We start from the raw sequence: 14,286 nt of genomic DNA on the forward strand, positions 1-14,286 counted from the left end.
TCATTGTTATGTAGGCAAACGCAGGAAGATCCCACAGACAGTCAACAAGATGAATGACCAGTTTTGAATGTTGGCTAGGACACTGGGAAAATGTCCTGCTTTTCTTCAAATAGTGCCATTCAATCTTTAACATTCAGCTGAACAAGCAGACGGGGCCTTGGTTTAACATCTCATCCAAAAGACAATGCTGCACTTCCTCAGTACTGCACTGAAGTGTCAGATTAGATTCTGTGAGTAGATCTTGAACCCACAAACTACAATACTCAGAGCCAAGCGAGCTTCCACTGAGCCCAGCTTACAGGAGCTCGGAGAACTTCATTGGAGAGCTGAATGCAACATTCTTACTTGTAAGAAACTGCTAAATTTTTGTCGCTCTATAATTACAACAGTCAAGACTGATTTGAGCAGAAATGAAGTTAGTTACTAGCAGCCTACACTGTCTTTGTTTCCCTTTTCTACAAACGCATTTTCTGGAATTAATACAATTGCAAAATGATAGTCTTTAAAAGTTTGTTCTTTGGGACTTTTTAGTGGTAATCAATAACATACAATTTATATTATGAGGTTATTTAATAGCTGTATTTATAATATAAACAATGTGTTCAGTGGCTCTGTATTTATAATATAGTCACAAGGTGCTCCAGTGTCCTGTATTTGTAATATATCCAAGGTACTCAGTACCCTATATTTATAATATACACACTGTGCTCAGTGGCTCCGTATTTACAATACACGGGGTGATCAGTGGCCTGGTATTTATAATACAGAAGTTTCTTCACTCCTTTGTATGTGGAATGTTTCTCAGGAGTGGCACAGTGCTTCAGGTCCATGGGTTGATTGCAATATTATTACACAAAACCAAATCTCACCCTCAACAATTAAAAGCAGATTAACCGGTCATTTATCTGGTGTGTAAAATGGCTTCTGCATTTGCTTACATAGCAACAGTGATTGCACTTCATGGTAATTAATTATCTGTGAAGCACTTTGGGACATCTGAGAGATAATTGCTCAGATGCTGGAAATAAAAACAGAAAATGCTGGAAATACTCAGCAAATCAGGTAGTGGTCAGGTAGCAAGAAAGAGTGAGTTAACGTTTCAGGTCGATGACCTTTCGTCAGAACTGGAAGTTGTTAAAGATTTAACAGTTTTTAAAGCGAGTGCAGAGCCGGGGGCAGGAAAGAATAAAAGGGAAGGTCTGTGATCCAGTGGAGGGCAGGAGTGATTAAATGACAAAAGGGATAATGGTGCAAGGCAAGGAGGGTGGTAATGGGACAAGAAATGGGTCGAGGGGAGCTGTAAATGGCAACAGCAGAACCGTTATCAGCACCTGCTGTCCAAGAAAATGGGAGCGGTGGTTATGAAGCCTAATCGAAAGATGAGGTGTTGTTCCTCAAACTTCCGTTGAGCTTCATCGGAACAATGCAGGAGGCCGAGGACAGAGAGATCAGAGTGGGAGTGGGAGTGGGATGGAGAATTAAAATGGCAATTATCCACAAGCATGACCCATCTTGTGTTTCTTTACTTGTCCCATTCCCACCCTCCTTACCTTGCACCATCATCCCTTTTGTCATTTAATCACTCCTGCCCTCCACCCTATCACAGACCTTCCCTTTTGTCCCTCCCTCCTCCTCCCCCTAACCCCTACTTTACCTGGCTCTGTCCTTGCTTAAAAACTGTTAGATCTATCTTCCAGTTCTGACAAAAGTCTTCCACCTGAAAGGTTAACTGTTTCTTTCTCTGCAGATGCTGCTTGACTTGTTGAGTATTGCCAGCATTTTCTGTTTTTATTCTTTTCTTTCTCTAACTGCTGAACAGACTTCTAAATTTGCAAAGAATTTTTTTTTTCCCAAGTCATATCCCAGAAGAGGCTGTGCCTTATGGTGGGATTCACCGTTTACACCGTGGGGCTTATTAGGTGCATTGGGGGCAATGCTGGACCAACTGCAAGATCAGTACATCCAGTTGTTTTAAAGTCACGTTTGAGTCAGTGGAACGGAATATTGGGATGGGCATATAACAGATGACCGATATTATACTACCCGTTCTGCATCCCCACCCACATTCAGTTTCACCCACCCGCCCATGTCCAGTTTCACACCTCCCCCCACATTTTTTACTGGAAATAAACTTTCTGATTTGAGCTCAAGTCATTGAGAAGCAGAAGTTAAAGGGAAACAAACAACATCCATCTGAAATGCCATCCAGCACTGCACACGCATGGCTAATGGTGTCTCTCATCTACCACTGTTCCAAGTTTTAGGTTGCTCCCTTCCCCAATTCTTCTCTAGAAGGTAGAAACCCTTTGCTGGAAAAGGTTCCACTTGTCATCAGTACCTCCTCTAAGCGCCCATTCTCCATATAGGAGCTTAGACAGCAAGTGCTGGAGACTGTTGCGCTGCAGGGGCAGTCACAGCCTCAAGCAATATCCTCAACCACCTCACACACACACACGTTTCACCACGTATTGCTGAATAGTGACTAGGAGTGGGACTCGTTCCTGATTTTTCATCCCCTCCTTAAACCAGGGAAGCTGAGGCCAATTGTATCATCCCAGCAAGCAATTAGGAAGGCAAATGGTATGTTGTATTCCAATCCCCTTGTAATAAAGGCCAAGAGTAAGGAAGTCTTGCTGCAATTGTACAGGGCCACACCTGGTGTATTGGTGTCTCCTTACCGAAGGAAGGATATACTTGTCTTAGAGGTGCTGCAACGAAGGTTCACTAGATTGATTCCTGGAATGGGAGGGCTGTCCTATGAGGAGAGATTAAGTAAATGGGCCTATATTCTCTGGAGTTTAGAAGAATGAGAGGTGATCTCATTGAAACATATAAGATTCTGAGAGGCCTAGACAGGGTAGAGGCTGAGAGGCTGTTTCCCTTGGCTGGAGAACTAGGGGTCATAGTCTCAGGATAAGGGGTCGGCCATTTAGGACTGAGATGAAGAGGTCTGTGGATGTTCAGTCGTTGAGTATATTCAAGGCTGAGATTGATGGATTTTTGGACTCTAAGGGAATCAAGGGATATGGGGGGGGGATCAGGCGGGAAAGTGGAGTTGAGGTTGAAGATCAGCCATGATCTGATTGAATGGCGGAGCAGGCTCGAGGGGCCGACTCCTACTTCCTATGTTCTTACCGACACCCAGATTGTGATCTGTTAATTCAGCTAAAACTGAGGAGTCTGTGGCAGAGACACCTGAGACCAGACATTTTCCCGTTGACTTCCTCTGCCAGGACACGGGGAAGTCCTATATCACGAGTGGACAGCTCTGCACACAGAATACCCGCTATTTCACATTCATAATGTCACTGCACAAGGGAATTCCCACACACACAATAAATTGTTTCCAGTCTGCCTCTGACCAACAGTATTAAAACATAGAGCACAGAAATGGAGCATGACTGAAAGACACCATTCTCCCTTCAGAATAATGCTTGGGCCATGTAGCAACTCAGATGTATATGGATCCCCTTTAATGCAAAATAGCTCACTGGCACCGGACATGCTCTTTCACCTAGGATTCTGGAGTCTACTGTAGAAGCGTTGATCCAAGAGGCAAGGACTTTCTTTTAGAATTTCAAAGGAGTTAAACAGGTCCGTCCGTTACAGCGAGTACATTCACTGCATGGCCACTGCATGCAAAAAAAATAGAACCGTCTCCTGGGCTGGAGGTGGAGCCAAACTCTTGTAAGTGCAAATCCAATACAATCAGATGTTTAGCCAGGTTCCAGTTTGATCTTCATATAAAATCAGTCCCGTTACCACGTTAAAGGCGCTATATAAATGCAAGTTGTTGTTGTTACAGGCGTTCCCGGTTTATGCAAGACTGATTACCTAAGGAGCCACATTTGTCCCGTCCCACCAACTGCATGTTACGATATTACAGTGCATTTGATGTCCTAACCACCTGCAATTTTCGGTGGCCAGTTAGCATTAGAAGATTGCCACTGGCTACATAACTGGAACTGATCTCTCCTTCCCATAAAACTCCAAGCAAAGTGATGGGGTCCAGTACTAGTTTCTTTTATTACAGACAATCCAGCGGCGGGAGAAATTATTTTCACTGTGACTCTGAGCATTTTTAACTCTTCAGTTCCCAAGTCCATCCCGGATAACGAAAACCAAGGTCAGCAATTCGGGGGGGAAGATGTGGCCGAGGAAGGTGCACGTTGAACTGGGAATATTTCATATTGGAGGTTGAAGTCAGGGCAAGTGGAACACTTCAATCCCCAGGACATCCATTGCGGAGTACTTCAAATCCACAGCGCTGGGTGCAGGGGGCACTTTAAGCTGGAACTCCTTCAGCTAGAATGCTGGAGGAGGAGGAGGGAGAGCCGTTAAGCTACAATACCAAAGGCTTGAGAAGCATTCCGTTGAGGTTACAGGCTGACAAGTACATTTTGTCTGGAATGCTGGGCTCAGGAACACTTCATGCTGGGATACCAGGTCCACAGGAATATTTGCAGCCAGACACCAAGGGCAGAGGAGCACCTTTAGCCAGGACACTGGAGGCCTGCTGGGTGAGAGGCACAACTTTTGCCTAGGGCACCTAGCAGGATAGTTAACTGCAATCTGGATGAAGAGAACCCTATTAACTAGTTCAAAACAAGATCACGCACAGATATATTGAGATTACATTAAGGTTAGGGTAGTCCAATGATGTACCATATCGCAGTCCTTTCCTACAGTGCATCAGTCGTCTTCAATCACCTCTCTCTTTATTTCGCTACCTCCCTGTCTGGCTAATGCCAGGATGGTGTGATTGACTGCAGCCATTTCGACAGCGAGAGAGATGGGATCTTGCTGGGGATCACTGTGACTCGTGTTGTCATCCTGTGTTTAGAAAAAAAATCATTGGTTCATGAGGAGAACTGGGAACCTGTCAGAAATACATCCCTCCTCCTTCTCCTCTCCTGAAGGCACTGACTGCCCTAGGGTATTGGGCGTCAGTAGCCCTTTGCCACCTTGCCCAAATGGCCACTCTTCAGGCATAAGCCTGCAATCTGAACGTCAACAGGCTCCTATTTACCCAATGTCCACACATGGGGACTTTCCAGCAGGAGTGACTAGATGGAGATCAGGAGCAGGAATCCCCACTGATATCCTCGCCCAACCACCGCCCCCCCCCCGACCCCGCTCAGGAATGCTGAGGCCAATTGTAATGATTCAACTGCTGCCCCAACCGAGATCTACTAGTTCAACAACAGCGCATGGATCAAATCTGGGACCTTCCTGGTCTGTGCAGCTCACTCCCACAATGGGCAGTTCATCTGCCCTCTGTTCTATTACATTTTATTCCAATTTTTTTTTTGTTGTGATCCACCATTTATTTTGAAGGGAAAGATTAGCAATTAAACAAGACTTAATAACTCAATGTAGAACTCAGTGCAGTATACGGAAAGCAAAAGGAGCCAGCAGCAGAGATCACTGATCCTTGGGCAGCGGTGAGACAACAGAAATGGTCTTGGCGTCCCTGGACTTAGTAGGAGATACAATCAGCCAAGAGGTCCGCTTCTTGATAAATGGCACAGCCACAGTCATTGCTCATCCCCAGTTGCTCTGAGAAGGTGGTGATGGACCTTATTCAGCAACAAAGTGACTTGCTTGACCACCTCAGGGTCATCGGCTCATTAAGTAAGAGTCAATAGTGTAGTGTGGGCTAGAGTCAAGCGAAGGGATGGCATCTTCCTACAGTGGGGAGTATAAAGTGTTGTCTTTATAGATAACACTTGGTCCCATGTGATCTCCTGATCCAGTTTCGATCACCCCAGGGTGGTCGGAGAGGAATTTCCCAAGTATTTTTTCCCCTTATTGGCCCTGGGTTTCATCTCTGGTATTTTTTGCCTGTCCCAGGAGATTACATGGCTGTCGGGTGGGGGTGGGTGGAAAACGTCTAGTCGTGATGCTCCAACCATCGTGGTGTATGGGGCAGGCTCGATGGTCTTTTCCTGCCCCTCAATTTCACATGTTCCCTTCCCTGAAGCATATTAGTGAACCAGTTGAGTTTTTACAACTTTCGTGCAGCTTTCATGATCATTATTTTCTGACGCCAGCTCACAAATGACCAGATTCAACGAACATCTTGCCACAGTGGGATTTGAACTCTTGATAACCACAACGCTACCATATTCTGTCCACACGTGTCCAAGGACAGGATCAGGCTTGGCTACAGTGCCCTTTTTGGTAGAACAGCCCATCGAGGCTCACACGTGAAACATGACCACTTGGGTGAGGTACCAGAGGGTGGTCATTACTCATGGATCTGTGGCCCAATGCAAGTCAGCGTCGTCATGAGATGGGAAGAATCAATTTCTTTTTAAAATAAAAGGTCTGCAGATAACTGACAGAAAAAAGCAAGTATTTTTGAAGTACTCAAAAGGGTTGACAACCTAATACAACATAAAAAGTAAACGCTACCTGCTCCAGGAAATCACTCCCATCGATATCGTCGCTATTGGAATGTCCACCCGGGCTCTGCACATCGATACCATGGGTTTCTAGGATTGCTGCTTCTTTGAAAAAGCAGAATTTTGCATAAGAAAATACTATTGCTACACTAAAGATAAAATGTTAAGAAGCTATGGGAGCATCGCAGAAAGCCTTACTGTTAGTTCCAATGTAGGCTATTTAATTTGATGATGGGGAAGGCTGATTGGCTGAGTGAAAATAAGTTAAGAGTGAGCAGCCACTATGGGCTAAATGGGGCATGAAAACAAATACCCCTCACTGCCACCGTCTCAGGTCTTAGCGTGCACTGAGAGATCTGCACATGCTTGTCTGGAGGCACATGCAGAACTTGGGTCTTCTCTACACACGCAGAGCTGTGGTCCCCTATGTGCACACATGTCCGCAGGCACACGCAGAGCTCTGGTCCCCTATGTGCACACGTGTCCGCAGACACATGCAGAGCTCTGGTCCCCTATGTGCACACGTGTCCGCAGGCACATGCAGAGCTCTGGTCCCCTCTGTGCATTCGTGTCTGCAGGCACATGCAGAGCTCTGGTCCCCTCTGCACACATGTTTGCAGGCATGTGATCCAAACCTATTGTCCTGATCAAACATATTTTAGCACATCATTTAAATGCAATATCAGAAAATGCATCCTTTAATCACGCCGCTGACAGGCCATTTAGACCATAATTTTTCAGTCTAAGTGGCAGCTGTATGAAAACTGGCTTAAATGGCGATCGCCATTGATTTTAATTGGGGGGGGGGGGAGGGGGGCAGAATTATGATGATAAAACTCTCACTGTTTCGGCGAGGGTAAGGGCCGATCGGCACAGAGGGTCCCAGGAAATTTTGGCGTGGAATAAATACTGGTGCATGTCACTTACAACTTGTGCACGCCACAATTTCCTGGAAGATCTGTACCATCGTGATGGTGTGTGCTGTAGTTGCGCCATTAATACGGCACAAGTTGTCAGGAAATTCTGGGGCAATGTTTTCTTCTCTCAGTGGAGCAGCACTAGGGGTGATATAACTGCCCTCAGCTCCCCGGGGCCAGAAGGAGGGGAAAGGCGTGACACAAATCATCAAGGGTCCTTGCTCCTGGCCGCTATGTACGTACTCACACTGGATAGTGTGCAGGTGTGAGCACTGGGAGGGGACTGGACAAGCTCAGCTGTGATGTCCCCTATAGTTAGATAGCCTGCCTGATTAGTCAATGTCTAAGCTCACATGTGAAAAGCAGTCACTTGGACAAGATACTGGGACGTAGCCCCTGCCTGTAGAACCATATTGTACCCCAGTGGAAGTCAGTATCTTGGGAGGGGTGGGGGAAGGAATGAAAATTGCAGGAAAATGTGAAAAGAAATGGAAACAATTTCTGTTCATGCTATTATATCTCCAAGCCAAAACAGTACAGGGACATCATAACCTCCTTATAGTTTGGCTGCAGGTAAGGAGCTTTCTTTCTGAGACGCTCCTTCACTAAACCCTACTGTCTCGCAACAACATTACCAATGTTAGCTCTCCTCTTGATCTCCTTCCTGCGATTGGCAAACCAGTTGTAGACCTTCAGAGGGGTCACTCGCTCGGACTCAGTCAGCTTCCTACCTACAACAACAGGAAAATGTGTTACTCAAGTCTCCATCAAACAAGCAGCTGCTTTCTCACTGTGGAAGAGGGAAGCAGCCTGTAGTCTGCACCAGGAGCGAACAGCACAGTCCAGCGTGGTACTACTGCAAAATTTATATTGCACTACCATTTAAAACAACTTGGTATGACAGAATATCAGAACATGGATCAAAGCTTTTACAAGCTGAAATAACTAAAGTACTTACTTACAAATTAAAATACAAAAATCAGCAAATTGAAAATTTGAAGATTGCACAACATTACAATAGGAATCAAATGTAATAATCGTTAGCAATGTCCATTGGGGGCACCCACTACAAAATGAATGTTCTTGCAACGTTGGAAACACCCTCTGGGTTCAAAAATATAGTTCATAATCGATCTCTGTTCCCCTATGCAATGCCTTGTCGATGAATACCTAATCTGAAATACAAGTCTCCTAGATGATCTCTCCAGCAGTAGCCAATATGTCTCTATCCAAATCGTTAATCTGTTTTTGCTCTAGGTGCTGAGTGTCCTTTGTATATTCCAGCATTTTCTGCTTTTATTTCAGTAATCAAATAATCGAATGCCTAAAATCTACGCCACTAGGAGAAGGTTCAAGGGAATGGTTGAGAAAATACCTTAAAAAAAAAAGGGAGTCTCACCATAAACCAGCCCCTGCGCTGCACTCCCTCCCAATAGAATATGGAGTCGGGCTCTTCTAATGTTATAGAGCTGTTCTTAAAGTAGTTCCAGCCAGTATGTAAGGGTTTCTTCTGCAGTATGAACTATTATTTCATTTTTTGAATATGCAGCTCTTTACCTGGTTTCTGTATAACTGCATTGCAAGCATTTGAAATCTCCTCTCTCTTGGCTTCATCTGGGTATTGATTTTCATTGAAGTAACTGTACGTGAAGAAAAGCCGGTTACAGATTCAATAATATATCTTACAGTGACAGCTAGAAATGAAAAGCAGATTAGTCCAACAATCTCACTAGTGTGGTTATGAATTGCAGATTAGGTCCAGATGGGAAGAGATGGCACTTTAAGCAATGTCCTAAAACAGGTTAAACTTAAATGCGATTTCATCTCGAGGATTTCATTTTCACATCGTTCACCTGACGAAGGAGGTAGCCTCCGAAAGCTTGTGAATTTAAAATAAAATTGCTGGACTATAACTTGGTGTTGTAAAATTGTTTACAAAGGTTAAACTTCAGATGTGGATTACTTAACTCAGTGGTGACCCACCTCTCTCCTCACTTGTGGCCCTAGAAGACCTGCTGCTCCAGGTGTTGAGTCACTTGGATGTGGAATGTTGCCTGAGTGAGAGAAACAGCGAGGCTGCTACAGGGAGCTGGGGCTAAATCAGTCTGCACCACAAGTTAAAGGGCCACACAGCAATTCCCACACGGCATAATTGAAATTAAGAGCTCGCCAAGTGAAGAAAAATGGCGTTTCAGTACAGCGCATTAGAGCAGCGCTGAAAATCATTTTAAAGTGAGACACTGCTCGTGATAGATTTGATGTGATTAATGCAATAGATGAGTCATCTAGTTTTTTTTTGGGAAGATGGAGGAGGGGTCAGAGAAGTGCCTGTCCTTCATTCAGCAATTAATCCTGATGCGTGGGCACAAACCCATATCCTAATCCACGTGGAACACTGCATTAGTACAGCGTCTAAATCTTTTGGGTTACGGGGGTGGACAGGCGTTCTGTACACCTCTGCTGAAAAAACCTCGGGTTGATGTGTTTGCACTCAGTTTACAGCAACTGTTCAAGCATTTAATGTCAGAATGCACGTCATTGGGAGAAAGAAATACAACCCGAACACCCTACCTTCACCTCTTGGCGATGCACAATCCCAGCCACTTAGCAAAGCTCACTCGCCATCGTAATGAATCATGTTTATATGATGTACATCAACGCAATGTCATCAAAGAATAACTGCAATGAAACTAAAAGAGCTCATTGAGCAGTGCTTTAAGCACGTACCTTTCCATGACAGTCAGACACTCCTTACGCCAGGTGAATCGGCTACCCCTTCGGAGCCGGATGTTGCCCAATGTGGCACCAATGGGTGGCGTTGACTGTTTCCACTCTGGTTCCTCCGTGGTGGATGAGGTCGGCCTCATGTTTAAGGTAGCTCCTCCAAAAAAATGAAAGGAAGGCCACTTAATGATCAAAATATCAGCTCCAAGGACTGGAGGAAGATTTTTTAAAAACATTTCTGAGCAACAAGTATTCCGTCCTATCGTTTGTTGCAAGTTTCAATGATAGTTTCAAAATATTTAGATTATCAGACTCATTTGCTTTGATATTTCAGATCTGGTCTCTGCCCCAGACCCATTTCGGTTTAAATGCAAAATATTGATCCTCAAGAAGTCAGCCAATTGAAGCAATAATCAAAGCCATGATATCTTCCTGGTTGTAGGATTATGGACAACTTTATCTTGATAACCATCTCCAACTCTAACTCACTCTTTCCCAGACCCTCAAAACTATGGAACTTTTTGCCTCCCTCAGTCTCCCGTTTCTACTATAATCTACAGGGTCATAAAACCCAAGCTTGTTATTACCCAGTTACTACTTCTTGATATAACTTGCCTTTTTCCCTGATCTTTTCAATCTTGGCAGTGTCCTGCACTATGTGACTTGGCCCATTGCCTTAGTGTCTCAAAAATGAAATAACAAAACTGGTACCAAATGCACATGCCCAAACCTGGATTTGTTCAGCTGCTGATGACCATCCAAGGCTCAAAGAGTTGTCTGTAGACATTGACTATAATCTGTCACAATCTACAACTGTGTTTACCAGGGGAAAAGAAATGCAAATACATCTGAAACCTGGACGGCTCTTACTGTTGTCAGCAGCCTAATCCCACTGCATCCAAATCTTTACTGCAGTTGAGTCCCACCTCGAGGATAGATCTCATCCAAGGGCCCATTCAGATCCAGACAGAGTCCTGCAAGTACAGTCAGTGCTCCTGACAATTCAAAGTTGCTTTGTGTGCTAAAATAAAATGGAATTATCCAATACCTGGATTAGTCTTCTCCAGAAGGTACCATCTGTACAACGTCCTTTTCTTGGGTTCATTCATATCTAGTCCCTGCTGCAATAGCCACTGGGAAATGAAGCTTCGGCTCATTCCTGAAACCACAGAACATGCAATCCCCAGTTAATGCTGTTCACACTTGGACAGGTGTGTTTCTCCATCCACATTCCTGCTCCTCTCCTAAAGGCACCGACTCTTGCCTAGGAATAGTCCAATGGGACTCAGCAGTATTCTGGTACCCAAGTAACCACCCTCTTGTTTCTTACCATTGTATGAGCCTAGACAATGGCTGTCTGCAGGCTATTTGCTTGTGGAGGGCTTCATAGCCAAGCTCGATCCCATCCTTGCCCAACATCCACACGCACTCACTTTCCAGCCGGAGTGATGGATAAGGATGAGGAGTGAGAGGTAAGGCTCATTCTTCCTTTCCTCAGCCCAGGGGTGCAGAGGCTAACTGACAGCACCGCAACTGCTATAGAACGGCATGTTCCTTGAATAAATGTTGCCTGCCTTCCCACCGATCATTAATCTAGGAACTGCACAGCTATCTGATCTGGGTAACATTTAGTCCGTTAGGAGATTTTATTTGGGTGGTAAAGAGTAAATTAAAGAACGTTAATTTATGTAGTGCTTTATCACATCAAAATGTCTCAAAGTGTTTCACACAATGAATTCTTTTTGATGTGCAGTGACTGCTTTGTATAAGTAAGTGCAGCAGCCATTCTTCACCAGCAACATTCCACAAATAGCAATGAGATGAAAGACCAGCTCATATGTTTTTTTAATGTTGCTAGTTAAGGGAGGAATGTTGGCCAGGAGAACTTGTCCTTCTTCGAATAGTGCTATGGGATCTTTAACTTCCATCTTGACAGGTAGATTGGGCCTCAATTTAATCTCAACCCACGATCAGTATCTCCTATAGCCAAATGATAAAGGCAGCTGAAATATAACCGCCTATACACCTTTTTCTCTTCCTCCCCTCTCCCCAGCAGCTAAGCAGTTCCACCCTATGCTTGACATGGTTCAGTTAAAGTGGTCAATGCTCCATTGAAAGATGGCAGTCAAGGCTGGGATTTAATTGCACTTCAGCTGTGAAGCACTTTTGGGTAGATAACTGCAAGTACGTTCTTTTGTTTGTTCTGTCAGTGCTGCTCTTCTGCTGGCTGCTAGTTAGGCCCACAGATCAGAATTCACTCACTGTGGCACCTTACCTCACATTTTGTGGCTGCATAAATATAAAAAGGGAGTTTTAAAATTTTAACCTAAATTATAAAGAAGTGCCCACAAGTGATGCATGTAGCTGCAGCGCTAACAAACTGAGAGACCCTTGCTAATAACTCTCTGTAATTGGCAAGATATCCCTCAGAAATGCAGCTCTCTCCTTTCTGGCTGTGTTTTTACTGCCTGGTCTGACTCTCCAAGCTTATACTAATTGGAAAAACAAGAGAACAGGGCATTTTTAAGTTTGGAGGGGAGTTACAATAAACCTTGCAAGCCCACGTTAATTGGGGACTGAAAGACAGACTTTCAAAGATCTAACATGTTTGCAATGTTATTTTCAATACATGAAGTAAATGGCTCCACAGTTCTCAGAGATTTGTGTGCGTTTTCTTTTGAAGTACATCAGTTTAAAGCACAGATTTGGGCAACGGTCTCCTCACCTGTGACCTGGCTCACGATAGTTTGGGAAATCATCCGATTAGAAAGAAAGCTCTTTATCTCTTCTTTAATAGCAGTACTGTCTCTCCTGCAGAATGTAAACAAGAGGGGAAAAAATAAAATTAATGGCTTCTAGAAAACATTTCTCTAAGTTTTGGAGCTTGAATTTCTTTCCACCCCCGTTTCCCAGCAAAGTGTGGGTTGGTCATCCAACCCATTAAATTACAGAGAGAAACCTTGTTATTAATCAAATGAGAGAGTTCTCCACCACATAAAGACTGGGGCAGCAGGTTGTAACAGTCTCAGCATCCACATGTTTAAATGCTCACAAAGTTCGCTTTTGCATTCAAACCTTTTGTTTTAAAAACTAATTCATTTTCATCTAGTCTCTTTAGGTAGCTCTCAGGCTATTTAGCATTTCACCACTCAAGTGAGCAAGAAGGTGACTTACTCAAAAGAGCTCCCAGCAGCTGCTTGCAGGTGTGTCAACCATTCCACGATCCAGACACAACCCAAATTTGAGGATAGAATCTATATTTGAAGTGCTGGGTGATTTACACAGCTTAAGTGGACATAGTAGTGAGAATTGCACTGATATCCCAGTGATGGTACTACATAGCAACATGAGAACAAGAGTAGGCCATTCAGCCCCCCGAGTATGTACACCATTCAATGAGATCATGTCTGATCTGTATCCTAACTCCATTTACCTGCCTTGGCTCCGTATCCCTTCATACCCTTAGCTAGCAAAAATCTATCGATCTCAGATTTACAATTAAGGTAGTGCTTACCTTATTAGCTTCTTCTGTATATTATACCCCAACAACAAAATCATTTAATAGTCATTTCAACTAACCTCATGAGCTCCTCCACCTTTTCTTCTAGGTCTGTCTCCTCTTCCATGACATGAAAACTACACGTCCTCTGGCTGCTGTTACTGTGGAAACGGCTGGGTGACAGCCTGCCGTTCGCCACCGGCAGTTTCTCATTGTTAATGGTCTCCCGTCCGTTCAGGTTAGTGCTGCAAGGCGGCGGGGAGGTGTCATAGCTGTTGCTAGGGGACGGCGACGCACCACTGCATTGGGTCTGTGTCGCAGCTGTGACGGTGGAGGACGAAGCGGGGAAGTTGTTGCTGTTGCCGTAGGAACTGCTAGTGTAGCTATGCCGTTTGCCGAATTTCTCAGTGTGCTCCTGGTCGAGCCGGTCCAGGGTCTCCAGCGCCTGGATAATGTCACGCTTTGCCATTCCACTTCGTCGGAGTCGCTGCAGCAAGTCGATCTGTTCGATAGTAAACCTAGGCTCGTCTGTGTAGTGAGACATCGTGTTACCGCTGTATGGAACACAGAAAAAGGAATTTACTAAACCCTCGATGGTGAACAGACAGGTCAACATGACTACCCCCCCAAAGATGGACCATTTGGTCACCATTATCCCGCCTTGCCCGTTTTATTCCATTAAAAAGTGGTCCGATTAACTTTAATGACTGAATGTCATCATCAGTGCCCAAGAGTGTAT

The 14,286-nt window shown here is 44.5% G+C and overlaps 1 protein-coding gene across 5 annotated transcripts in view; it reads right to left on the reverse strand.

Moving 5' to 3' along the window:
* LOC137324369 (homeobox-containing protein 1-like) overlaps positions 1 to 14,286 on the reverse strand; it is a 51,717-nt gene that overhangs the window by 5,300 nt on the left and 32,131 nt on the right. The window contains exons 2-9 of one of the 5 annotated variants that reach the window (XR_010963595.1): positions 13,628 to 14,101; positions 12,774 to 12,859; positions 11,097 to 11,207; positions 10,052 to 10,205; positions 8,882 to 8,964; positions 7,960 to 8,055; positions 6,418 to 6,512; positions 4,637 to 4,833 (exon numbers count right to left, since the gene is read on the reverse strand). Coding sequence is in view for 4 of the 5 variants with exons in the window: in XM_067988582.1 (XP_067844683.1) it covers positions 4,693 to 4,833; positions 6,418 to 6,512; positions 7,960 to 8,055; positions 8,882 to 8,964; positions 10,052 to 10,205; positions 11,097 to 11,207; positions 12,774 to 12,859; positions 13,628 to 14,091 (1,230 nt within the window). In the remaining variant the exon portion in view is untranslated. The remainder of the gene's footprint in view (positions 1 to 4,636; positions 4,834 to 6,417; positions 6,513 to 7,959; positions 8,056 to 8,881; positions 8,965 to 10,051; positions 10,206 to 11,096; positions 11,208 to 12,773; positions 12,860 to 13,627; positions 14,102 to 14,286) is intronic. The other 4 variants (XM_067988584.1, XM_067988582.1, XM_067988585.1 and 1 more) reach the window with 4 other exon arrangements.

The sequence above is a fragment of the Heptranchias perlo genome, chromosome 8 (assembly GCF_035084215.1).
Source record: "Heptranchias perlo isolate sHepPer1 chromosome 8, sHepPer1.hap1, whole genome shotgun sequence".
NCBI classification, from domain to species: domain Eukaryota; kingdom Metazoa; phylum Chordata; class Chondrichthyes; order Hexanchiformes; family Hexanchidae; genus Heptranchias; species Heptranchias perlo.